Below are 25,336 nucleotides of genomic sequence, written 5' to 3'. Positions count from 1 at the left end.
CTCCTGGGTTGCGAGTGCCGGCAGCCCCGTGCCCTGGGAAGCAGAGGGCCACTCGGATCAGTGTGAAAATGAACCATTTGGCTCACTTGATGGGAGGGGGCGCTGAGATGGTGGGCAGGTCCAGATGGCCGCCAGGCCCCGGCCTAGGGTCTCCGAAAAGGAGACGGACGCTTCTCTCTGTCTGCCTTTCTCTCTCCCTCTGCCATCTCTCCTCCCTCTTCTCTCCTGATCCGCACCGGAGAGGGACCGAGACTGGCTCGCTCTGGCGCAGTCATTGCAAGGACTGTGCATGGGCCCCTGGGGGGTCAGCAGTGGGGGTGGGGGTCAGCAGTGGGGGTGGGTCAGCAGTGGGGTTGGGGGTCAGCCGTGGGGGTGGGGGTCAGCAGTGGGGGTGGGTCAGCAGTGGGGGTGGGTGTCAGCCGTGGGGGTGGGGGTCAGCCGTGGGGGTGGGGGTCAGCAGTGGGGGTGGGGGTCAGCAGTGGGGTGGGGTCAGCCATGGGGTTAGGGGTCAGTCGTGGGGGTGGGGGTCAGCAGTGGGGGTGGGGGTCAGCCGTGGGGGTGGGTGTCAGCCGTGGGGGTGGGGGTCAGCCGTGGGGGTGGGGGTCAGCAGTGGGAGTGAGGGGTCAGCAGTGGGGTTGGGGGGTCAGCAGTGGCCGTGGGGGTCAGCAGTGGGGGTGGTGCTGAGGTTCTGGAGGAAGATGCCAGCTCCCTCTTGAAGCCTGTGAACACACTGCAAAGGTTTCTGGGCAGCCTCCACCCTGGTCCAGCAGGCGGAGAGCAAAACCATCTGTGGCTACATGGACTTAAATTCTGAACAGGCTCCGCCCTGCAGTCTCTGCACAAAGTCTGCTGCCTGAGGTGAAGCCTGTCTTCTCACCTGCTGGAAACCAAGCAGCCAACTAACAAGGGCTCTTGCCTTTCCGCCTCTGTGGAGCTTCCCCAGAGCTTCCTCTGTGGAGCAGCTCAGGCCCTGCACGCCTGCTCCGGCGTCAGCGCGGCTCCAGGTCAGGGGGAGAGAACTGAGAACCAGAAGCGCCTCCTTTCGAGAGCAGCCACCCTCCGCGCGCCAGTGAGCCGCTGCTCTCGCCGCTACGAAGCAACCCGGCGCGCGCTTCTCGGAGCAGCTTCACGGTCAAGCCCGCTGGGCGGCCTCCTGCTTCGAGTCCTCACGCTGACCATCTAATAGACGGACGGACAGTCATGAAGAGTTTGTTTGCAGCTAACACGGTGAAAGTTGGGGGACGTGTGTTTCCCCAAATAGGGAACACGCTGGTCCAGACGGAGGACCCCGCGGGGGGGGCCCGCCGCGCGTGTTCTGCCTCCTGGCCTGCCGTGCTGTGGAGATGGGCGGGGACCCTAGAGACCGCTGCGACAGCTGCTGTGGAGGGCAGAGGGCAGCAGTGAGAGGGTGGCTCCCACAGGCAGGCACAGGTCCCGGGCCCAGGGCAGCCAGCCCGGCACGGATCGTCCATGCTGGCCGGCGTCGGATGGAGGCAGCTGAGTCCGGAGGCAGCGAGGCCAAGGAGGGCAGCCCGGCGCGGGGAAGGCGTGGAGGCTAGAGATGAGCCCCACCGCCTCCCGGGGCCATGCTGGACCATCCTGGGCAGCGCGTGCACTGCCACCCCTGGCACCGAGCTGAGGAAACTGAGGCACAGAAAGCTCAGCGCACTCGCCCAAGGCCTGGGGCCACTGGCGGCGAGGGAGGAGGCGCGCGGGTCTCCGTCCCAGACCGCAGGCCAGACCTCCCGCCGCTGCTCAGGGAGGCTCCACCCAGGCAGGGCCCAGCGAGCAGCCCAGCGGCCAGGAGCCCCAGGCCTCCTCCTGTTCGGGCTCCCGGCCCTTGGGAGAGCGGAGCTGCCTCTGGAGCGTTTACTTCAAGCTGAATCTTACATCCTCGGCAATGAGGCGCGACTCCAGCCTCGCAGCTGCGCCTACGGACCTCAGCGCAGAGGCGACACTGGCCGTGAGCTCCAGGCCGCAGAGGAACCCTGACGCCCTCCCTCCAAGCCCTGGGGAGTCTTTTCTGGGAATCTGAGTTGATCTGAGAGGCGGAAACATCCGCAGACTCCCCCTCGCTGGGCGCGTCTGGGAGTGCGGTGGAGCCGGGAGGTGTGCGGCTCAGAGCGCGTCACCGCGGAAGGGGCATGGGGAGCCGCTGGGGCTCATCGCCCCCTCACCCTGGAGGGCGGCTCTGCCCTCCTCCTCGGGGAGAATCACGCGGCTGTGATGGGGGCTTCCCTCGTGTCTTGCAGGGATGAGGGGGCCGCCACGGGAGTCCCTGGTCCATGTGCTCTCGGCTGGTTTCTGCCTACGACTCGCCGAAGCCCCTGAAGCTGCTGGGAAGACCCTTCTGGCCTCGGTGGGCCCTTGGCCTGTGAAGGGCGGGCTGAGGCCCAGGGGCGGGGTCACGGGGCCAGGGGCCGGCTCCCAGGAACTCTGTTGCTGTTTCCAATGCTTATTCTGGTGGCGAGGGCGTGGGTGGTGAAGGGACTGGCCTGGGGAGGGTCAGGGAGGACAGATAATGGAAAGGGTTTGGCTCACTCCTGTGCGCCTGGGGCTCCTCACGCCCTGCTCCCCGGGAGCCTGCAGGAGGCGGGATGGCCACGCGGTGAGAGGCCTGCAGGTGGCCACATGGCAAGAGGCCCGGCCTTTTGTTATTTGGCCCCTTCTCCATCCCACGAGGATGTTGAATTAAAAGGAACAGATGATATTCTAGGACAAGTCATTTCACAATTCTTCAGAGGAATTCAAGTGGAACAGGGGGTCCCCAGGAAAGGGGGAGATTCCAGGTTCCCTGCCCCACCCAAAGGAGGGAGGGCTAGAGAGAAGAGAGGAAGCTGCAGAGGAGACAGAGGAAGGAAGGAGCAGGATGGAGCCAGAAGGAGCCCTGGGGGAGGCACGTGGAGCTGAGAGACACGTGAAGAAGCTGTGCTGGCCTTGTGGGCGTGGACGGGGTGGCACAGACGTGGGCGAGACCCGTGGGGAGGGGACTATGGCGGGTTTTGTCTTGATTTTGATTTTGCCCTTTTCCTCCCAGACTTGTCTGGTTGTTTCTGACCCTTTTCTGTGGGTCCCACTGGAAGGTGCTTTAGACCTGGGGCAGCTTTGGGGCCTCGCTCTGGGCCAATCCCGCTTGGGTGGATTTTTACCCACGAGGGGACGGGTCACTTTGGGTGCTTGATTTAGAAACTAGATTCTTTGTATTTCCTGTATTGCTTACTAATTGTATTAAAGGTCCTTCCCATGAAAATCTCATATGTTTTGTGTTGATGCGGCGGATGGCAGAGCCTATTTAGAGCAGGCAGGTCTGGGGGGGTCTGGGCTGCCCCTCTCCCGGCCCCATAACACAAGCTCCATCCAGTGGCTTCGCCTGTGTCCTGCCCACTGTGGCCCCGTCTCCAGCCTGGTCAGGGTGGTGGCCCGGGCGGCAGCTTGAAGCCACAGCCAGCACATGGGGTCTGCTGGAGGATCACCAGGAGGCCGGTGAGCGAGGAGGCCATCTTTTCAGGAGACAGCGGGGACGGGGTGGCCCGTGGCTTCGCTGGAGACCCAGTAAACCTGACAGTTAAACCACCGGCAGCTGCAGTCCCTGCCTGGCCCTTCCTCTCTTGTCACGTGAATTATAGCAGCACCATCTGGCCTGAAAGGCTCTTGAGAGCCGTGAGAGCCTTGGGAAAGCGCCTGTACCAGCTGCGGTTCCACGCAGGAGATTATTCTAGAATCACTGAAGATTATTCTAGAAGGTGGGCAACCAGGGTTCCTGGAGAGCCCATAGGAGTCCTGCATAGCCCTTGTCCAGGGGTCAGTGACAGAAGAATGGGCTCCTGGACGCCTGGACCCCGGAGCCTGGTGGAGTCCGGCTGCTGCTGCTGCTGCTGCTATCCTTCCCCGGCCCCCCAGAGGTGGGACTGGGCAGTGCTGAGCTGGCTGCACCCCCTCCTCGAATTCTGCCACGACAGGCCTCCCTCGTGTTCCAGACTGCCGTCCTCGAGGGGGTGTGCTTGTGGGCGGGCTCACCTGGTGCCTGCAGTGGCCAGGGGTACCCCGACTGGGACGGGGCCTGTGAGAACCCTGCCCTGCAAGAGGACGACCAGCCAAGCCAGGGAGATGCCCGGGGCTGGCATCTACCCTCCTGGTCTTGGCGGCGCCTCCACGTGGAGCAGCCTCACGCCAGCAGAGCTGCGACTGCAGGGAGCCGGGAACGGGGGCTGCGGCTTTCCCACCAAGGGGACAGAGGAGGGCAGGCGGAGCCGGGAGGGGCACCGGGGCCAGGCAACCCGGCCTCTGGCGGGCAAGGACAGAGAGGCCCCGAGACTTGTGCTTCCTCCAGGCGGGCCTCGGCCAGGCCTGCTGCGGACCCTTGCCGAGCAGGGCCACCCGCCCCGACCGTCCGGGGCGGGGCGGCTCAAGCCCCAGGGCTGTGTGAGAGCGCGGAGCCGCCGGGTGGTCTCTGGATGGAGGGCGGCGCGGGAGCTCTGCCGCCAACACCGCCGCTTCCAGACGTCTCCGGAGCCTCGGGCGCAGCCCAGCCCGGGGGCTCCCGCTCGGCCGCGCAGGGCCTGGTGTCCTTACATCGTTCTCGGACAGATGCAGGCCTCGCTGTTCAAGCGACAGAGCTTCCTGGCGCCAAGGACTGTGTCCTCCGAGCTGTTTTGAAGGGAAAATGTGTTTGAGTTTGTATTTGGGGGGGACCCCCGGGAGGGGACGAGGGCGAGCTGGGTGGGCCCCCCGGCTGCGGGGGCAGCGCTGTGAGAGCGGCCGGGGATGTGCTTGGCAGAGTCGCTCTCCCAACGGGAGCCTGCAGGCGTGACCCTCCGAAGTGGCGGGAGGCCCAGCCGGCCCGGGAGGACGGCCTGGTGGGAATGCCAGCCGCCCATGGCCTGGGTGCTGTGGTTCCCGCCACCGGCGCGCTCGCCCCCATGGCCGGGCCGGTCCGGGTCCCCACCCTGCTCCCTTAGCTCCACATTCTGCCAGCGGACCCCAGGCTACAGTATCGGGGTGAGTCCTCTTATGTGCAAGCAAGGGGCTCTGGGGCCGCGGCGGGGGGTCTGCCCTGGGCTTGAAGGAGCCGGTCCGTGGGAAGGGGCGGCGCAGGCTCGGGGTGGTCAATGAGACGTCCGCATCCTCTCTGCCACCTGGTCGCAGGAGCGCGCCCTCCCTAGACATCGGGGTTGCGGGGTCTGCCCCCCAGGGCTTGGCTTTGGAAGGACCTCGAATCTAAGGTACCTTCAGGCATCTCTTGATATTTTGCATTGACCGATTCCCAGGGGCCACGTGAGAGCAGTGGGGAGCTGGGGGTCTCCAAGCCTGGGGTTCTAACCCGGCTTGGCCACTCACCCGGGTTTTTCTCATCCATAAAGTGGATGAGAAAACGAGGTGTGCCAGTTGAAAGGACTTGGGGTGCTGATGTGCCCCATGAAGAGTGTCTCTCACGCGTGAAGTGCCCGAGTCCTGTAGAAACACCAGTTTTCACCCAGAACTTCCCAGAACCTCCGGGCAGGACCCCCGAGCCCGCTCCGGACGGGACGCTCAGCCTCACAATCGGAGTCGTTAAATATAGAACTTGACAAAAAAGACCGCGTCTCCTTTTCTTGCCTTTCCCTGGCCAACAGCGCTTTGGGGAGCGGAAAGCCAAGGGGATTTCAATATTTGAAAGAGGCGCTTATTAGCAGAAGTCTCAATTCAGAAACTTCAAGAAGAAACCCGAGGGCGTGGTGAGGGTGGAGGGAGATCGCATTTCCTGTTTGCCTTGCGGAGGGTGTTGGAAAACATTGCAAGAAAACCATGGAGACCCACGGAAAAAACTCCCAAATTCATTCTCTCTGCCGCAGGCCCAGCCCAAAAGGTGCCGGGCAGGAGGGGCGGGTCTTTTCAGGCCGGGGCTGTGGGCCTCCCGCTCCCGGCTGGAGGGAGACAGCGCCCGAGGGTGACATCAGCGGCGGCCCGGCCGGGCAGGCGCGGGGTCTGGTTTTCATTTACAGTTTGGGTCCGTCCCGCAGTGGGGAGGGGGCGGGGGCGGGAGGAGCGGGAGGGGGCGGGGAGGAGCTGGAGGAAGCCCTGACTGTACCCCTGGAGCCCTGCCAGTTTGGACTCAATCTTCCACTCAAGGCCGCTCAGTTCTCCTGGGCTCAGCCGCCTACAAGGACCTTAAGGGGGAGCGGGGTTCCTGCCCTGCGGCTTTCGGGGTTCCCTCTCCTGCGGGAGGCAAGAGCGGTGGTTGGGAGGAGCATGCCTCAGAGTCCACTTAGTTGAGCCGGGGCCGACACAGGACGCGCTCCCCAGGCTCGCTCAGGGTAAGTCAGGGCCCGGCCTCCGAGGGTGCGGGCTCGGGGCGGGGAGCCGGGCCTCCCCCCGCGGCTCTGGCGTTGGTGGGGCTCTCGCAGCTCTCGGGTCTGGCGCTCACGGACGGCTCCGTCTCTGTCTGCCGCGGCCAGGCTTCCTGTGCCGGGTTCAGGCCGTGGGTTGCCCAACCATGCGGGGGGCTGCAGGCGCGTGCCCCCCGCCCCAGGGCTTCCTGGGCCCGGTCCCCACCTTCTCTGCCCTGTGCTTTAGGCTCCCTCTCCTGAAACCAGGGGGGACTCTGCTGTGAGTGGGAGTGTCCTTCCCGGGGTCCCGGGGCTGGGGTTCCCTCTGGCCGCCGAGGGGCAGGCGGCTTTCCGCCTGGGGTCTCGGCAGGGGTGGGGGTGCATCTGTTTTCAGGGACTGGGGTGATTTGGCTACTTGGTCCTTCCTGTGGGGCCTTATCTTTTAAGGAACGTAGGGTCGCCGGCGGGGTCTTTGTCCTCTGGGGTGACTTAAAGGAGTTGCAGGGGTGAGAGGAGGAGGGACCGGGCATCTGGGCGCGAGCCCAGTGGACCAAGCTGGGCTCCGGGCGGCCGGCGCCTCTGCCGCTCCGATGCAGCGGGTGCCAGCTGGGAGGCCCAGGGCCCGCGCTGGCGGGGAGGGTGGGGCTTGGTCTTCTCTTCCCAAGGGACGCGCTGACCGACAGCTGCCAGCCAGCTGGGGCCAGCTTCAAGGACCCACTGTGTGAGAAAGCGACCTGGTGGAGGCCGCGGGGGGTGACCCGGAGGCCCTGGGGAGCCTTGGGGGGTGTGAAAGAGAAGTCAGGGTTTCCCAGCGTCTGGCGCGCCGGAGCAAAGCCGCGCCGGGGGCTGTCCTGCCCGGGAGGGACGGGATGGTGGGGGATGTTGGCCTCGCCCTGCACACAGCGAATTCCGAGGACACTGGAGCATCTTAGGTGGCAAGTGTCAGCACTCGCAGGACCGTTACGCTGCACTGGGTTCCCCTGACTTCCCAGGGCGCCCGTCTGCCCACTCCTGGACTGTGCAGGATGGCTTCACAGTGCCCCCGGCCCCGGCCGAGACCGTCCTGCACACCAGCCGACCGTCCTGCATCAGGAGACTCTGGGCTCTGGCCAGACAGTGGGAGCCGGTGGGAAGCCGCCCAGGCGCGGGCCCTGGCCCCGGGGGGAAGAACCGCCCCGAGGTGTGGAAGGACTTGAGAGGCCACGGCACCAGGGGCTGAGCTGGAAATGCAAGTTTTACTCTCGTTTCCCCCTAGATGAGCCATTTAATTTATTCTCCCAGGAGATCGCGTCTTCCCGCTGCATTTGATTAAACATTGGCTTAATAAGCTCTGGTTTACGGTCCTTAAGCCTCGACCAACTCAGGAGAAAGAAACGTGGGGTGAGCGAGCCGGCCCGCGGGAGGAGGTGGCCCCAGCAGGCTGCGCCCCGGCCTGTGGTGGGTGGTGATGGGGTAAAGGGCTCTGCACAAATTCAGGGTGCAGCTTGGCCAAGGGGTCTTGACGCCCCTGGTTGAGGGGGTTTTCAGACGGCGAGCCTCAGGCTTCTCTGTCTCCGCTCTTGGCCAGGAGAAAAGCACTGCGAGAGCACCCCAGCAGGACTGGCCATTTTCCTACCGGCGAACTGGAGGGTGTGGTCCCGCACCTTCTTGGGAAGTGGCTGGGGAAGCTTCTAGAATGTCAGCCCTGGTGCAGCGTTTCTCCCCCGTTTGGGGGTATGTGTGCCTACCCACTGTGGGTGAGGGGTCGGGGGGTCAGGGGGTGTTTTCCAAGCACAAGAAGCATCACTGCCTGTCTCCGTTGTCATTGCTCCTTAGTCCCAAAGTGTTTGGGGTCCTTGCGCGATTTCATAGCTTAGAAGCCAACACAATCCGATGACAAAGTGCAGAGAGGGCGCCCCCATCCCACCAAAGACGGAGGACTGATGAGGTCACTGAGCCTCCTGTCTCTTGGGTGACGAGGCTTCAGAAGCCACACTTAGACTCAGCGTGAAATGAGGCCTCCCTCCCCTTTGAAGGCTGGCACAGGACTCCCCCCTCCCCCCCCGGCCCCCGCCCCGGCTTCTCTTGTCTCCTTGCTTGGAGAGAGCAGACACCAGGCCCTGGGGAGGCGACTCACGGAGGGTGTCCACCACATTTATGTGAAATTCCACATTCAGGATTTAAAATTCACCGTCCGGCCGAGAGCTGTGTGTCCCAGGCCTTCCTGCGGTCATGCCGGCAGTGTCAGCCAAAGGTGATACGGGAACGTTATTAGACTTTGTCGCTGTCCTTGAGGGAGAGGCTGGGACTTGTGGCCCCCGGAGAAGCAGAGGGGTCCTGTCCGAGCTCCCACGGTCCGCAGCGCACACTCGTCCCTGTGACTTCGCTGCGGGACGCTGGCATAGCACACGCCCGCTGGGGAAGCCACTGATGGAGGGCGGGCTGGCTGGTCTCTAAAGAACCTGAGGACAAGGAAGGCCAAGTGGCTGAAATTTGAGAGCAGGGAAGGTTTAGAAAGTTCCCATAGTCCAGAGCTGTGAGCCGGGGGGACTCTGCACCCCTCCGTCTTAGATGTGGCCTCTCCCTTTTCAACATAGACTCTGGGAGCTGATCCTACCCCTCAAATTGTCCCTCCTAACCCTGCCTCAAGCTCAGGGAGCACCCTGATGTACATGGAGGGGCTCTTTTCAGGAATTAATTATATTAATTTTCAAGCACATCATTTTTTGTGCCTCTGGTTTCCTGGGTCTATTTTGGGCAGGATGGAATTTGGAGTTAGCACATTCAGCCCTTTCTGAGAATGCAGCCTGCTCGCCTCGCCTCTAGAGGGCACTGATTCCCGCCCCGTTCCAGAAAAATCTCCAAGCGGGGCGGGCAGCTTCCCAGGGTGGGGTCCCGGCTGCAGGGAATCTTTGAGGACCCTTAGAAACCGTTCAGCACATTTTTCTTTTTCCAAGTGTGACTAAACCCCTGAAGTAAATGTAAATTTGTAGTTTTCTCCTGCTCTGCTCAGGGAGGAGTGCACTGAGGTGAAATTGTGCCCTGAAATGAGGCTTCTGCTCTCCAAACGAATTGCTTTAGGCAAATAGGAACTTGTAAGGGAAACCGTTTTACCTCATCTACCAAGATGCGTTTAAACGAACCCTGCGTGCTCGGCTCCCAGGCCAGCCTGCCCCGCCGCCACGCGGTGCTGTGGCCTTTGGCTTTGGAGCCGGTGGGATGCACAGATGAGCTGACCCAGGCACCCCCAACTTCCCGTCACCGGCCCTTTGCTTTTTCGTCCCAATAGGCAACTGTCTGAGCATATTCTCGAGAGTCACGCAAAGTATCACGAATGTTCCATTGAAAACATCGTGGCCCGTGATTCTCAGGGGTGTGAGCTTGCGGTGCCCTCTCTGCTGTCAGGGATCAGGGTCCCGGAGTCCCAGCCAGACACCTGGCCTCCCTCTGGCCCCAGAGGGCTCTGTGACGGAGCTTCGAGGTCCAGGGAGGGGCACAGAATGACTCCCCCTCCAATGACCCCCCCCCCGACCCTGCCGCACCTTGGTTGGCAAATACATGGCTTTCCTTGGAAGACTGGAGACATCAAAAAATGACAAAATGACCTCCCTGAGGCAGCTCCACACGTCACACCTCAGTTGAGGAATCGAGCCAGAGAGGTGACTGCGGGTCTGCGGCCCCGAGACTCGGGGTCCCCCAGCCCCCAGCCCCCAGGGGACGGCTCCGCGGCAGATTCCCACCTGGATCTCAAGGAGCATTAACCTTTAAGAGGATAGTTAAGGGCACCGTGCCAAGGAAGGACTCGGCTACTGTGGAGCAGCAGATCTTAAGGTCATTTAGCAGCGAGGTCAATGTTAAAAAAAAACCAAGCAGACCTGGGAGGAAGGAGGAGCAGGGAAACGGGACAGAGACGCGGAGTCCTGCCAGCCTCGCCCCAGGGCCCCGCGAGTCTCCCCGGGGCCTGGCTGCTCCGGAGGTGCGGCCGCTGGCTGAGGACCAAGCCCGGGGCCGGAGAGCCACGAGAGAGCTTGGTGGCGCGGATGCGCCTGGGAGACCTTTCCAGAAGCCCCTGCGTGGGTTTGGTTTCCGCGGCCCAGCGCGGGGACGCCAGGAGGGGAGCCCTGGAGCGGCTTCATTTCACACGGAGAGCTGACCGGCAGCTGGACATGACTCAGGTCTCCCGGGAGGCCGTTCCAGGAAGCCGCTTCTCTCCTCTGGGATCTCATCAGCTGATGCCGGGCTCAGAGCCCACCGGGGCCGCCAGCTCAGCCGGGTGCAGACCCCGGGGGGTAGGGTGGGGCGCCCTCCGCCTCCGGCCCCGTGGGCACCCAGGGGAGGCCCAGGGTCAGCCCCAGGCAACAGGCTTCTTTCACAAGGAGCGCAGCGAGGCGGGGAGATGGACGGGCTGCTGCCGACGGAGACCGTGACCAATAGAATTTTCCAGGCATGTGGCCTGGGGCTGAGGGCAGGTTATCAGGTGTTTCAACTCAACTTTAAGAAAAATGTCTCTTTTAAATCATGGTCTCTTCTGGACACGGCCATGAATACCACTAGGAAACAAAAAAATACTTAATTTTTTCCTTAGAAGCTTCCAGACACTCTGGCTAACTCTGCGGTGGAGCACCACGGTTTGGGGGAGGTCAGTGGCCCGAAGACCATGGCCAAGAAAGGGGGCGGGGTGGACAGAGCCCGGTGCCTGGGGGAGAAGCTAAGCCCGAGGTGCCTCGTTTGTCCCCACCGGAGGAGTCAGGGTTAGGGTTTTTCTGTTCTGACACCCCAGCTGCGCCGGGGACCCACAGGCGCCGCCTTCATGTGTTTGGTGGTTGGGGCGGTGGGGAGCTCAGGCCTCCTGAGTGAACAGGCAAAACCAGACCCGGGTTGGGGGGCTTCTTAGAGTGGTTCCGGGTCATTTGGTTGTGAGGGTCCCCCCAAAGCTCTTTCAAACGCCATGACATGTTAAGTCCCATTCTCCTCCAGGCGGGGGGCCTAATCCATCTTCTCTCGGCTCCCTCCCTGGGGACAGGGATGGGGCTCCTTCCCAGGATTCAGATAAGACAGGGGCCAGTAAGGAGCGAGCACCCAGTGCCGCGTGCTCTGGACCCCGAGGGCCCACGGGAACGTGCCCCGGCCATGGCCGCCCCCATCTCCTCAGCTCCCCTCTGGAACCGGACAGTGAGGGGTTAACAGGGCCCGAGGACTTGGTCGGAGACCACCACCTGGTTTCAAAAAGCGCAGCTTGGAGACAAGCGCAAGGGAAGACTTCAGAATGGGGCTCTGGATGCAGTTAGGCCTTTGTCTGCAGATGGCTCCCTGGTGTGCATGTGTGTCTCTTTCCTAAAAAAGATTTCCAGACGTGGAAAATGAAAAAGGTTTTGAGTAGATTTCATGAAAACTAATTTCACAGAATTGCAAAATAGCTTGAGAAAGTCTTTGGAACAGGGCTGCGCAGGGCTCCAAGCCCAGGGGCGCGGCAGGCCGCCCCCACGGTCAGAGGTCCCCGCTTTAGTCTCGGGTGGACGCTGCTGAGTGGAAGGAGCACCTCGGCCCTTGGAGGAGCGAGGCAGTGTGAAGAGGGAGCCAGGGATGGAAAAGGAAAGACAGGAGTGAAGATTTCACGGGGCTCTGTTCTTGAGCCTTGCCTCGAGGACAAAACTGTGACACGAGGAGCCTCCACCCTCCCCACCCCACTGCACCCCACCGCACCCCACTGCACCCCACTGCACTGCACCCCACCCCACCCCAGGGTCTCATGCAGCCAGCTGACTTTTTTCATACTCAAAAGAACAGCAGCAGACAATGGGGCTCTGTTGACACAGCATCTGTGGTTTGTCGCCACCGAAGAAGTCTATTTTTTCCCCCAAAGACATGGGGAGTTTCCTCGAGATCTGAGGCAAATCCAGTGCAGCCTCCCGGGGTTTCCTGGGGCTCTCCCCGAAGACAGGCTTTGTAAGCACCTCTCGCTGGCTGTATTTTTGCATGTGTGTGGCCTTGAGCACGTCGTGGCCTCACCTGGTTTCAGTTTCCTGACCATAAAATGGGGAGCAAAGCTTGGGGCCCGGAACCCCCTCCCACACAGGAGCCCGGGAAGCCTGGAGGGGCGCCGCCTTCGTTGGGGGGACGGGTGGGAGGATTGGGAGAGGCCAGTGAGTGGGGTGGCCGCCTCCGCCCCCCTTATTCAAATGAGCAAACCGGGGGCTCATGGGTTGGTGGTGTTTGGCGTCTTTAATAATCTAAGTGAAAAAATGCTCCCAGCTCTGCTGCCGGGGGCTTCAGTTTTGGGCACCGGGACGCGGAGACGCCACCGCCAGCAGAATTCACGGCAGACAGTACTCGGCCGCTGGGCCGGGTCCCTGGGCGGGGCAGGGCCCGAGGGGGGGGCAGGACGGTGTGGAGGCGACGGCTTTTCCCACCCGCGGGGCCGGCTCCACCCGGCCTGAGTGTCACTCGTGTCCCAGGACCCGGGGGGCTTCCCTCTGCCCTCGCCCCCCCTGCGCCCCCCTTAGTATCCGGGCTGGAACCGCCGCTCACAGTGTGTATTTTTGTCATTACTTCGTGTCTCAGCAGGAAACGCTTCACTTAGGGCTTTACTGTCCCAGGACTAATATGGTGGAGATCATCGTCTTCACACACCATTTCAGCCAACTCAAAATTCCTTTCCCGTGGAGAGCAGTGGGGCCCTGGAGTCGTGTCTCGGGAGGACGGAGATCCCGGCCCATCCGAGCGGGAGCCGCGAGCTCAGGGGGCCCGGGCCCAGCGGGCAGTGGCCAGCGGGCGCCCCAGGGACTGGCGCCGGCCGACCAGGGTCCGGAGGCAGCTCCGCGAGCGTGTGCGGCCTCACTGAGCGCGCCCCAAGACCCCGGGGCCCCTTGCTCCCCCTCCCTCCTGGGGAGCCTCAGTCCTGCCGTCAGAGTTTGGGGGTTCGTCTATGTCTGGCTCTGCCTGTTCCGCTTTGCCCCCCGTGCTCCACAGATGAGCGGGCGCAGCGCTTCCTCCCCCTCCCGACTGGGCTCCCGAGGCCGCCCCCGGGGCCAGCCATGTGGGCCCAGCGGCAGCATTTCCTCTCCTCCGAGGACTATTCTAACTTTGACGGAGCAGGGGCGCTGGCACCCTCGGGTGGGGGGGTCGAGACGCCCTTGAGAGTCACGCGCGAGCAGGGAGCTGCCCCAGCGCCCGGCCCCACGCCCGTCCCGCGCGCGCCTGTTCCGAGCTGGGCCACGGTTCTTGGTCCGTCAGGTCCGCGCGCTGGGCGGGCGAGGCCCGGCTGCCCTTCCCGCAGGAATCTAGAGACACGTAAACAATGCGGGCACTTGTCCCACGAAGCAGCTCTCTAGTGGGCTGTGTCTTGCTGATTAAAAAAAAAGCCAATGTTTGATTTCAGTGGAATCAGGACTCACGGGGCACAGGCCACGGGTGCCACCAGCCCGTGCCAGGCGCCGCGCCTGCTCCCCTTGTCAGGAAAGGCAGAGTCGGGAGCAGGCTGGCAGCGCGGGGGAAGGGGGCGGCTGGGTGGGGAGGCCTGGGAGGCCCCCAGGGGAAAGCGTGAGCTGAGGGGCTCTGCAGCGTGAGGGGCGGGGCCCCGGGAGGTCGCCCCGTTGGAGACAGCAAGCCCCCAGTCACGAGGGGTTTCGACACGGACCAGGACTTGGGGTCACTGTGGACCAGCCATGGAGGGGACCCGGGCCTGCCCCTGCGTGCTCGGCCCCAGGCCTGGCTGTCGCGCTGCGCCTGTGCCCTCCCGCGCGCTCCCATGAGCGCCTCGCTGTGGAGACGCCTGTCCTCGCGCTGGCCGGCTCGCGGGCGTCCTCACAACAGCCTGTCCCGTCCCCCGCGCCCTGCTGCCAGGAGGACGCCGTGGGGACCGTTAGCCGCGAGACCGTGTCTCAGCCCCGAGAACGGGAACCGCGGGCAGATCTGCCCCGTCGAGGCGGTGCCTCTGCCGTCTTTCCTTGGAAAGCAAAGCCACGGCGGGCCTTGGACGCCGGTCCCCGGGATGCGCTTTCAGCTTCGTCCCGCCGATTCTGGCAGGCCCAGCGGGGGGCCAACTCCGGGGCCGGGCTCCCCACGCTCAGCGGCCTGCGCTCCCCACACTCTGTGGTCCACGCGCCCCCACTGCGGACCACAGGGTTTGGCTCTGGCTCATCCCCGGGCTGAGCATGGGCAGGAGGGAGCTCATGGATGCTCCTGCAGGTCTGTTCTCTGCTGCTGCTGGCCTGACGCTCGAGGTGCTTCCTGCGTGGACTATGCGGCACGTGATTTTCTGTGACTGGCTTAATCCACCTGCATTGTCCTCGGGGCTCCTCCCCGCGTGGCCGCGGCAGGGCTGCCCTCTTGTTGAAGGCGGCTAATCCCTGTTGGAGGATACGCCCCATTTTCTTCGTCCTTTCCCCGATGGACATTAGGTGTTTCCAGCTCTTGGTTGTCGTGAATCCTGTGAAAATGAACGAGTTGTGCGTGTAGCTCTGGAGACCACGTCTTCAGCTACTTTGGACGTATGCCTAGAAGTGAGGTTGTTGGGTAATTCCAACTTTTTTGAGGACCCCCCCATGCAGTTTTCTAAAGTGACCGCCTCACTCCCAGCCCACAGTGCCCAGGGCCCCCCACGCTGCTGCCTCATGAGCTCTCCTCGCGTCCTGTTTCTGACCACGGCCCCCCAGCAGGTCTGGGTTGCGTCTTACATGGCTGTGACGTGCATTTCTCTGGTGGTTGGTGATGCTGAGTACTTTCTGTATGCGTGTTGATCACGTGTGTGTCTTCATAGGAGAAACGTCTATTCAAGTCCTTTACCCAATTATTTAATTTTTTTTAAGCGTAGAGCTGGGGTACAGGCCAGAGGTGTGGGTGTGAGAGGAGTCACCAGAAACAAAGTGGGGAGCAGAACAGGCTGATCCACTGAAATCCACTGCTCCGGAGGCCGGGGGAAGACAGGAGAGGTCTGCTGCGCCACGTGGGCAGCTCCCTGGCCGGGGATTGAATTCAGGCCGTGGCAATAATAGCGCTGAGACTTAACCCCTAGGCCACCAGGGAGGCCTCTTTTATCCATTTTAAAATGAGATTTTTTTTGGTTTGTTTTTGAGTTGTGGGAGTTCTTTATATATTCTGGATATTAAGGTCCTTTCAGATCTAATGGTTTGCAAATATTTCCCCCTATTTTGTAGGTTACTTTTACTCTGTTGATAGTTTCCTTTGCTGCACAGGTTAAATCTGATGTGGTCCCACTTTTCTGTTCTCCCTTTGGTTGCCTGTTGCGTTTGGTGTCACATCCAGGAAACCATTGCCAAACCAGATGTTATTAAGCTTTCCTGCTAGGTTTTTCTCCAAGCAGTTTTATAGTTTCATGTCTTACCTTTTAGGATTACATCTTTAATCCATCTCGAGCTGGCTTTGTAAATGGTGTAAGGTGGGGGTCCAAGTTCATTTTTTGGTACCTAGGTGTGCATTTCATCCAATATCATCTGTTGAAGAGACTTTCCTTTCCCCATGGTGTGAGCTAGACTCCCTTATAGATCATTTTACCATAAATGTGAGGCTTGATTTCTGGGATTTCTATTTAATTCCATTGGTTGATATTTCTGCCTTTCTTCAGGTACCATGTTGTTTTAATTACTGTGGCTTTGCAATATGTTTTAAAATCAGAACATGTGAGGCCTCTAGCTTTGCTTTTCTTTTTCATGATTGTAATATTTCTTCTGGGTCCTTTCCAACCCCACCTGAAGCTTGCAAGAGAGTTATTATGGCTCCTGTGTTATTAACAAGGAAACTGACTTAAAGCCATGATATGCCCTGTCCAAGATAGCGTGTGGTGGATCCAGGTCTCTCTATCACCCTATTCCCAACACCACTGATTCCTTATGTGATTCCTAAAATGTTCCAAATTCAGACTCTTGAACTTGATTTACATGTTGTCATGGGTTACAAAAAAAGTCTATCTTATTATCCTTTCCTTTTATTAAGCTTCAAAGTAGCAGGTGTTTTTTTGCGCCCAGACATCCCTTAACAGTTGTGTGCTTGGGCCGGTGACTCTCTGCACCCCAGTTCCTTCCTCATAAGCAGGGGATTAACATCTACCTGGAGGGGTGATGTCAAAATGAGTGAGATTAACTATGAAAACCTTGGTTGGCACAGAGTATGTGCTAAAGGACTCTTGACAACATGGCATCAAAGACGGTGGTTTGATGACATGCCAGCCCACATGTGCTGTGTGTCCCTCCCTGGTGTCCTGTCCGGCTAAGTGTGTCCTGGGTCCAGTGTGGTTAAGGGGAACAGCTCACGGCTAAGTGCCAGTTGCAGCCAGGCCCAGCTCACAGGGATTTGTGGGACCAGTGCAAAGGAAAAATGAAGGCTCCGGCCCAAGAGTTGTCAGAAATTTCAAGAGTGACAGGAAAACCTTATGCCAGCCTAGGGCCCTGTGGGAAGGCAACGTCAGAGACCACAACCTTGGCTAAGGGGAGGAGGAACGAGGTGCTGTCTTGGCCGACAGAGACCCCAGTCAGCCTCTGCAGGGGACCCAGCCCCACGCTGATCTCACTGGGCTGGGGGTGCAGGTGACGAGGCTGGTAGGAAGGTTTGCTGAGGGGTGGGGCTGCTTTGCGGTCTGTAGGGGAGAGGGTGTCTAGTGACAGAATCTGAGCCCATCTGGACGTGAGCCTGACCCTGGAGGTCCTGTGGCAGCCCCCTGGGGCTTGGGGACGGGATGCCAAGCCCACAGTCAGCCCCCAGGTCTGCCCTGCAGCCTGCAGAGCCACCACCCGAGACTGCTCCTGAGGAGGTGGGAGGTGGGCAGATAGCAGAACTTTGCGGGAACCAAAGACCTAGATCTCATTAGAGAATCTGGGCAAGACTGGAGGCCCTGTGTGGGCGCCTGCCGTGGGGGGCAATGCCTCCTCCCCGCACTGGCACGGCCCTCTACCCAGGATCCGCATGTCCAGCTGGGACTGCCCGCCCGCGGCTGTCGTGCGTGGGGACCCGCGCCAGCCCTCTGCAGCCTGCCCCCCACTGGGCATGCGCCTGCCTCCTTCGGCCTCTCTAGACCCACAGACTTTAGCCCCAAGCCCTCTGAGCAGGGGGCTCTGGGAAGGAGCGCTGACGACTCTCCCCTCCCTTCCCCTCCCAGGTTCACACTTGGTGCTCAGACAAAACCACGATGAGGAAACACCACTTGCCCATCGCGGGCCTCCTGTGCCTCCTCCTCTCAGGCCTCTCCTTGACAGGTGCGCAGCAGCAAGCAGGTAAGAGAGCCGCGTCCTCCGTGGCCTGCGGGCAGGGCTGGCCTCTGCGAGCGAGCCAGGGCCTCCGCGCCCAGGCTAAACGCTCTTTGCCCAGTGGAGATGGTTTCTTTTACTACAGCCTGTGTTTGATACCAGGGACCTGGTTTGCAAGTGGTGTGTGTTGATACCGGGTATGCAGAAAGCTTGAATTGCAAATATCTCACCCTCCGAAGTGCCCTCCACCAGGCTCTGGGTGGCGCGAACACGAAAAAACAGCCGTTGGTGCTGTTGAGAGTCAACTTGATTTTCCCCGGGGGGGCAAAGCTGTAATGATCACCCCCTCTCTATAGTGCTGGACACAGAGACATTTTATCATCTAGACTTTAAAGATTTAAAAAACCAGTTTCCCAAAATTACTGAAAAGAGTTGATCCTCACGAACCTTTTAAAGAAACCACCCGCAGGGTTTTCTTGGAGCGCTGCCGCGTGCGTCTGGGGGCTGCCCCGACTCGAGGCCCCTGCAGGCAGTGTGCTCTGCTGGTAGGGGTGCCCTTCACTGAGGGGTGTTGGCTGGGGCGTCTGTCAAGGTAAGTGGAGTGCAGGGGCAGCTGGGCCCCACCAGCCTGGTCCCCACCTGCAGAAGGGTGGCCTCAACATCCCAGTCTGACACCCTGCACCCCCAAAACCTTCTGTGGGAGAACTGGATTCATCTTTGAAAGAGATGAATAAAGAACAACATCTAAGAGGGGTTTCCTGGCTCTGAAAAACACACAGTGGCTGGGTAGAGAGCCTTTCTTCACGCTAGGGCGTCTGGCGAGAGGGAGCCTTCGCCTCTGCCTCCATGTGCGTGGGGCGTCTTCCCGGAAAGGAGTCTATTTATTTATTTTTGCAAATTACACAAGGCACTAGGGGGTCAGTGGAGGAGAAACACTAGTAGCTTCCAAGGTTCCTTTTTACCGAGGCCCAGGTTCAGACTCCTAGCCGAAGCACAAATTTGTGCATTTATAAGCCGGTTGGTTGGAGGAGAGCTGGGGGTGCCCTGCTGGTGTTACAAGACACCGCGGTCCTCTGTGTGGCTGGCGGGCCTCCATTTAGTGCTCCCGGTGCCCGGCCAGGGTGGGCCGATGTCGGCACCAGCGAGCTGAGTCCTCGGCCGGGTCCCCGCCTCTCAGGTAAGCTGCCCGCCTGCCTGCACCTGCCGTGCTCGCCAGGCTGGCCCGCTGGGGGACGGCGCGGGGCCCCCCGGGGTGAGCTGAGGGCGGCTGTGCGCTGATAGGGAGCAACCGCTTGGACGGGAGAAACAGCTAAACCAATGTCTTTTTTTAAAGATGTCAAAAACGGTGCGGCTGCCGATATAATATTTCTAGTGGATTCCTCTCGGAGCCCTGGGAAGGACCATTTCCAACTTGTTCGGGAGTTTCTGTATGATGTTATAGAAGCTTTAGCTGTGGGAGAAAACGATTTCCGTTTTGCCTTGGTCCAGTTCAACGGCAACCCACATACCGAGTTCCTGTTAAACTCGTACAGTTCTAGACAAGACGTCCTCGCCCACGTGTCTGGCATGGCCTACGCCGGGGGCGGCAACCAGACCGGACAGGGGCTAGCGTACGTGATGCAGCACCACCTGGCCGAGGTTGCCGGGAGCCGGGCCGGGGACGGCGTCCCCCAGGTCATTGTAGTGGTGACCGACGGACACTCGGAGGATGGCCTCGCTCTGCCCTCGGGGGAGCTTAAGTCTGCTGACGGTAACGTGTCTGCAGTCGGCGCTGGGGACGCAGGCGTCGAGGAGAAGGCTGGAGGACGGCTCAGGGTGCATGTTTCCAACCTAGAGAACGTAACCTCCCTTCGTGACGTAGTGGGAGATGTAGTGGCCTGCGTGCAGTCGTCCGTGGCCCCAGGGAGGGCTGGAGACACAGAGACCCTTAAAGATGTCACAGGTAAAGCCTCATGGCCACGCCGCCGCCTGGCCGCCCCCAGAGACAAGCTTGGCTCCCCTGGCATTGAGCAGCTCTCTGGCTGGAGGAGGGCAGGTGGAGTGGGGCAGAGATGGCTTTTCGAGGGTTAAAAACAAAGGTTTGAACATCCTCTGTGGTCTCCTGAAGTGAGCGCCCACCGCAGGGACAGGGCGTGCTTGGGGACCGGCCCCATTTTAACTCGAAGTCCCCGCGCTGATCTGCGGCCCCTTGAGAGGCAGCGCACCCACCTTCCCAGGACGGGAGGGACCAAGACTCAGCAGGCAGGGGCCAGCCCGCCCACCCTCCCGTCTCAGAGCAGAGGCCGCTTCACCCTGGAGTGGCCGAGCTAGGGAGGGGGTCCGCCCTGTGTCCGCGAGCTGTCCCGGCTGCTCTGCAGAACTCACCTCCGGGAATCGGCAGGGCCGGAATCGTAGGGACCTTAGCCATGACCCAGCCCAGTCTAGTTTGAAGACATTGAGTCCCAGGAGTATGGTGGTGGGGCCTGGCGTGGAGGCCCTGACTGCTCCTTGCCGGCTCCCCCCTGCAGCCACCTGGCCCACAGGCGACTTGTTCCCGCCCTCGGGGTGCTCTGGGGTGCTGATCACGCATGCACACACCATCTGCATGCCATTGCATGAGTGCAGACGTCACTGGTGTCTGTCACTGACCAGCTAGACTCGCTAGCTCTTTCCCACGCCAGGTGTCACGAAGACTGTAGGGAAGGATTTGACCAGGGAAGTCTGGAAGGAGCCTCGCAGCAGCCCCCCTGGCCGTGCCCTGGCGAGCTGTGCCTTGGTGTGGCAGGACAGAGGGACCCCTTGCCATGGAGCGAGTCCACGCAGCCCTGACAGCAAGAGCTCCAGGCGGATAGTGGGGTGTGGAGGGGTCCCGGAGGGAGATGTGTGTCCTCCGAGATGCAGGCGAGGTTTGCGTAGACGGGAGGGAGGTGGAGAGAGTCCAGCCTGAGTTGGTGTCGGTAAGAAGAGGCAACGGGAGGAGAAGGGCCGTGGTGTTGGGAGCCCGGGGGTCTTGGAGTCACCGCAGGGACACAAAACATTTGGGGAGCAGCCGCGCCTTGAAGGGACATTGAGCTGTTGCCAGAGCGTCCTTGCTGGGGGCTCCGTAGCATGGCTCCCAGCTTTCTGCAGCTGCTTCAGGCACTCTAGGAAGCAAAGGCGTTCCCAGGTTTGGCGCCCACACAGAGAGATGACAGAGCAGAGAGGAGGCCTGGGGGGAGAGTCAGAGTCCAGTAGCAAGCAGCTCCCCAGCCCAGCTCGGCTGGCTGGGCGGGGCTGGGTCAGGGCGCGAGGCAGGCACAGCGCAGAGCGGGCGATCAGGGCGCCCACTTCTCTCCTGCGCTCGAGAACAGTTGCCGCCAAGAGGGCCTCAGAGGCAGAAATCTGGATGTGAGGCCCTGGTGGGGAGCCCCCTCTGTTCACACAAGACGGCAGACAGAGGAGGACGAAGATGAAGGGAGGCTTTGAGGCTCAGCTCCAGCCAGGGGAGGGGCTGCGGCAGGACAGAGGGGGGTCCAGGGGAAGGGAGAGCTTCCTCATGCAGAGAATACGGGGGAGTTGACGGAACAGCACCAGACACCAGCTTTCTAGAAGAGCGAGCCGGAGTAGGGATGTGGCAGGAGCCGCCTCATGTCAGGGGAGGCAGCCGGCTGTCGGCTGAGAGGATGGCTTCAGGAGGGTGTGCGCGAAGCCTCTCCCCGGGCGGCCCACGGCCTCAGCTGTGTTCCAGGAGGATGCTGGTGCCCAGTGGGCGCCGCCTCTAAAAGGGCGGAGTGGGGGGCAGAAGGGCCACTCAATGCACCCCAAACAGGCGTCCCCACTGCAGACCACAGGCTTTGGCGCTGCACAGGATGCATGTTGGTCCTGCCAGGCTGCAGGAAAAGGATCCCGACCCCGTCCCTCCGGGTTATGGGGAAATGACAGGTGGTATAGACAGAGTTGTCACCACCCACTCTGCTGGTGCCTCATGCCCAGTGCCCACAGTTCCCATCCCGTTTCTGAGGAGAGGGGTAAGAGCTGGCTCGGCATGGAGGGCCAGGGGTGGGGAAGGACGTGTCTTCCTTGACCGACTGAGACTAGAGCGTGGACGAGCCTCCTTCACGCTTAGCAGTGACCAACCCACACGGAGTCCACCTGCAAGTCCTGGGTGGGCGGCCAGCTCGGGCTGTTGTGCACAGATGAGAAACCTTTGTTTTTATGCCAAGAAAGCGTCTCTGTCCAGTGTCCAAGCCACGAGCAGGTGCATTAATCCCTCCACGTGATCTTTTCTGATTAACGTCACTGAGCAGCTCTTCCCATGTCATGGCCGCTGCATGCCCCACAGCCAACCCACCAAACCATAACAACAGCCATTCCTTCAGTTTTGGGGTAAGATAGTCAGGGGCGTCATGGAGACTGCTGATAGGTGAGGGTCTTCTTTTCCCATTACCTGCGCTGTAGGTGATGGTCCCCATAGAAAGTCCTGGATTATTTATTTTATATAATATATTATACACGTGTGTGTGTGTGTATATATGTATAGCCAGTGTTCTAAATGAACTCTACCCCAGCCGTCAATCCCTGAAAATGTTAAAAAAAGGAATGTTAAAAAAATTCCTTTATCGTTCTTTTGAAAAGGGAGATCATCGAGGCAGAGCTTTACGCTAAAGCCAAAGTGAAGGGGGCCTGAGGAGCCAGCTTCTCTCCTGTGCACATCAGGAAGACAGCAAATGCTCACAGAACCAACCTACACTGTTGCGTTTGCCTAGGAAGAAAGAACGATCTTTAACATTCATCTCCTGCGAGGGCGCGTCCCTCTCAGGCTCAGGGAGGGGCCTGGCCTGTCCTTCTGTATGTTTCCATGGAACATGCCATGGAGGGGCAGGACTGTGCCCAGACGGCTTCACCTCTTTAATTTGACACATTCGGGGTCTCCCGTGTGCCCCCTCGGAATGCCCTGCTGTGCACGGGGCCCGTGGCTCGTGCCCGCTGAGCGCTGCTCCGGTAACACAGCATGCCCCACGTCCGCCCGTGGTGCGAGGGCTCTGGTGCCTCGGTGATGGCAGATTATCCAACGTTTTTTCTATGGCCTGTACCTGAGGGCCTTGCGGAAGGGAACTGGCCAGGGCTTTCCCCCAGAGTCCACTCCCCTTACTTAGGTTATTGCAAATGACAACCCCCAAGTCAGTGGTAACTGAGGAAGGCGCGGGGCACCTGTGATTCGGGCACCATTTTTCTTTCATTTCTTTCCTTCCTTTAACCGTCTTGGCGTGCCTGGTAGGGGCGCACCTTCCCCGGCCCTCGGGGCCACTGGCTTCCACGTGCGAGGAGGTCAGGTGTGATTTGCGAGCCTCTGGTCGTGTGCTGGGGGGTCGTGGCCACCGTGGGTCACCCCTCGGGCCCAGCACCCTCCCAGCGGCCCTCCTGGGTCTCATGCTTGGGCCACAGAGCAGCAAATGCTTTGGAATTCTTAGCAGAATCCCAGTCTTATTTTACCCTTTTGCATGACAGTTATTGAAAACACAGGAACTTAAATACCGCAGCAAAAAAAAAAATTCTCCTTAAATATTTCCTAAGCTCTTTCCAAGTTCATATCTTAGATCATATACGGTATTTCCAAGGCCCTGTCCTTCTATGTGCAGGGATGTTGGGAAGAAAGGGCGTGTGAGCCCTGCTCCGTGTCACAGCGAGAGCACTTGGGGAGAACAGAATTGCAGGAGAGCCAAATTTTATGAGACAAGATTTGTATCCTGCTTCCATAGCAACAATAAAAGCAATTTTGTTAGCCCAAGGAAAATTAATTTTAAGTATAAAATGTTGTCTGCCATTGAAAAAACCAGAACAAATATGTATGTATGATCACACCTCCGGCAGTCCAGAGGGTGAACATCATCTGCACCCACAGGGAGCCTCTTCCTGTCCCAGAGAAACACTTGTTCCATTTATGAGAATATGGATTCTGCTTTTTTTCTGAAGAGTAGAAACTTTTTAGCTGACTCTCTGGAATATTCCATCCAGGTTTGTGCGTACCTGGGCTGTTATTCCTCGCTCAGTGCTTCCAGAAAGCCCTATTCTCAGAAACAAATGGAAGAGTCACGCTGTCCCGGTGGGGAGGGGCGAGTCTTGGTCAGCATCTCCTGGTCCATTTGTACAAGCCCAGCAAACTCTGCTTTCAGTGATCAGGCCTGCGAGGCAATGTTAGGGCGTCATAAAAACAAGGTTGGATAATGATGTCATGACTGGCTTCCTGTCACTCCGCCTAACACGGCTCTGCATTGTGTGACTGAATACAGAGGCAATGGCAGGACGAGGCCCAGGAGGCCACAAGCCCAGCCCCAGCCCCGCACTGCATCTAACCAACTAAGAAGCTAGAGAAACGAAAGAAAATAGAACCAAAAATGTATCAGAGTATTTCAGCGTCAAACCTGCAAAAGCAGCTGGAGTGGTTTGCTCAGGCCCCAGAGTTGCATGGATGTAGCCATTTTAGTTTTTTAAGAAACTCAGAAGAAACAGCAGTTGCTGGAGGAATGACATATTTAACACGTGGGGTGGTGAGTCACCCACATGTTCTGAGATTCCACTCTGCAGCTGTCGATTTGGACAAAGAAAATTCTTATAATCACTGCAGGATTAGAAGAGAAAATCCCCCAGACTAGAAATCCTCCTGGGCCTTTAGAAATTTCTAGAACACGTACCCAAGACGTCCCCCTTAGAAAAGCAACTGTGCTCTAAAATCCAGTGGCAAAGGTGGCACAGGAGAAAATGTGCTTCACGTCCCCTGATCCGCCCCAGCTGTCTCAAAGTTGCCTCTTATCCATTCAGAATGCAGAGGAGAAACTCACGCCCTTGGTCTGTGTCTGTCTGTGTGTCCAGATTGCGTGTTTCTTACTGGTGTGCAAAGAAACATGTCAGAACACTGAGCGATGCATGTGGTCACTGGTCCTAACGCTTTCACATTTTTTTGCATTTCTTTCTTTTAAAGCACAAGACTCCGCTGACATTATTTTCCTTATTGATGGATCAAACAACACCGGAAGTGTCCATTTCCCGGTCATTCGTGACTTCCTTGTAAATCTCCTTGAGAGACTCTCGGTCGGACCTCAGCAGACCCGAGTGGGGGTGGTCCAGTATAGCGATGAGCCCAGAACCATGTTCTCCTTGGACACCTACCCCACCAAGGCGCAGGTTCTGGATGCAGTGAAGGCCCTGGGGTTCGCTGGCGGGGAGCTGGCCAACGTCGGCCAGGCCCTTGAGTTCGTGGTGGAGAACCACTTCACCCGGGTGGGGGGCAGCCGCGTGGAGGAAGGGGTTCCCCAGGTGCTGGTCCTCATTAGTGCCGGGCCCTCTAGTGACGAGATCCACGACGGGGTGGTGGCCCTGAAGCAGGCTAGTGTGTTCTCGTTCGGCCTCGGAGCCCAGGCCGCCTCCAGGGCAGAGCTGCAGCACGTGGCCACCAATGACAACCTGGTGTTCACGGTCCCGGAATTCCGTAGCTTGGGGGAGCTCCAGGAGCAGTTACTGCCCTACATTGTCGGAGTGGCCCAAAGGCACATTGTGCTGCAGCCGCCAACCATTGTCACACAAGGTACGTATGCCCTCTCCTCCCGCGGGGGGAGGCGCGTTGGGGGGCGCAGTGAGCGGGTACCAGGATGACTGGCCTCGGGAGAAGCTGTAAGTACCTCAGCCGAGTCCCTCCGAGAAGCACTGGCTGCTGGACATGTTGTCCACGGTTGAAATCGGGCAGGGGGTTGGGGGGTGCTCGGAGCTCAAGTTCTCCAGGAGATCCAGCATGCGCTGGCGCTGAGCGTCGTCGCCGTGGTTGCGTCGTGACCGTGGCTGCGTCCTCTGTGCGTCAGCCGCCTCTGGAAAGCGGCCTCAGGGCTCTGCCACGCTGAGTGT

General features: G+C 60.0%; 1 protein-coding gene across 1 annotated transcript in view; it reads left to right on the top strand.

Moving 5' to 3' along the window:
• Positions 1 to 17,424: 17,424 nt before the first annotated feature.
• COL6A3 (collagen type VI alpha 3 chain) overlaps positions 17,425 to 25,336 on the top strand; it is a gene marked incomplete at its 5' end in the record, with an annotated part of 57,111 nt that continues 49,199 nt past the window's right edge. Inside the window, 3 exons of the mRNA XM_084238005.1 lie at positions 17,425 to 17,509; positions 18,816 to 19,424; positions 24,420 to 25,022. Coding sequence (XP_084094131.1) covers positions 17,425 to 17,509; positions 18,816 to 19,424; positions 24,420 to 25,022 — 1,297 coding nt within the window. The remainder of the gene's footprint in view (positions 17,510 to 18,815; positions 19,425 to 24,419; positions 25,023 to 25,336) is intronic.

This window comes from Talpa europaea (assembly GCF_964194135.1).
Source record: "Talpa europaea genome assembly, chromosome: 1".
NCBI lineage: Eukaryota > Metazoa > Chordata > Mammalia > Eulipotyphla > Talpidae > Talpa > Talpa europaea.
Note: the sequence above shows the minus strand (reverse complement) of the source record. Positions and strands in the feature narration are given on the sequence as shown.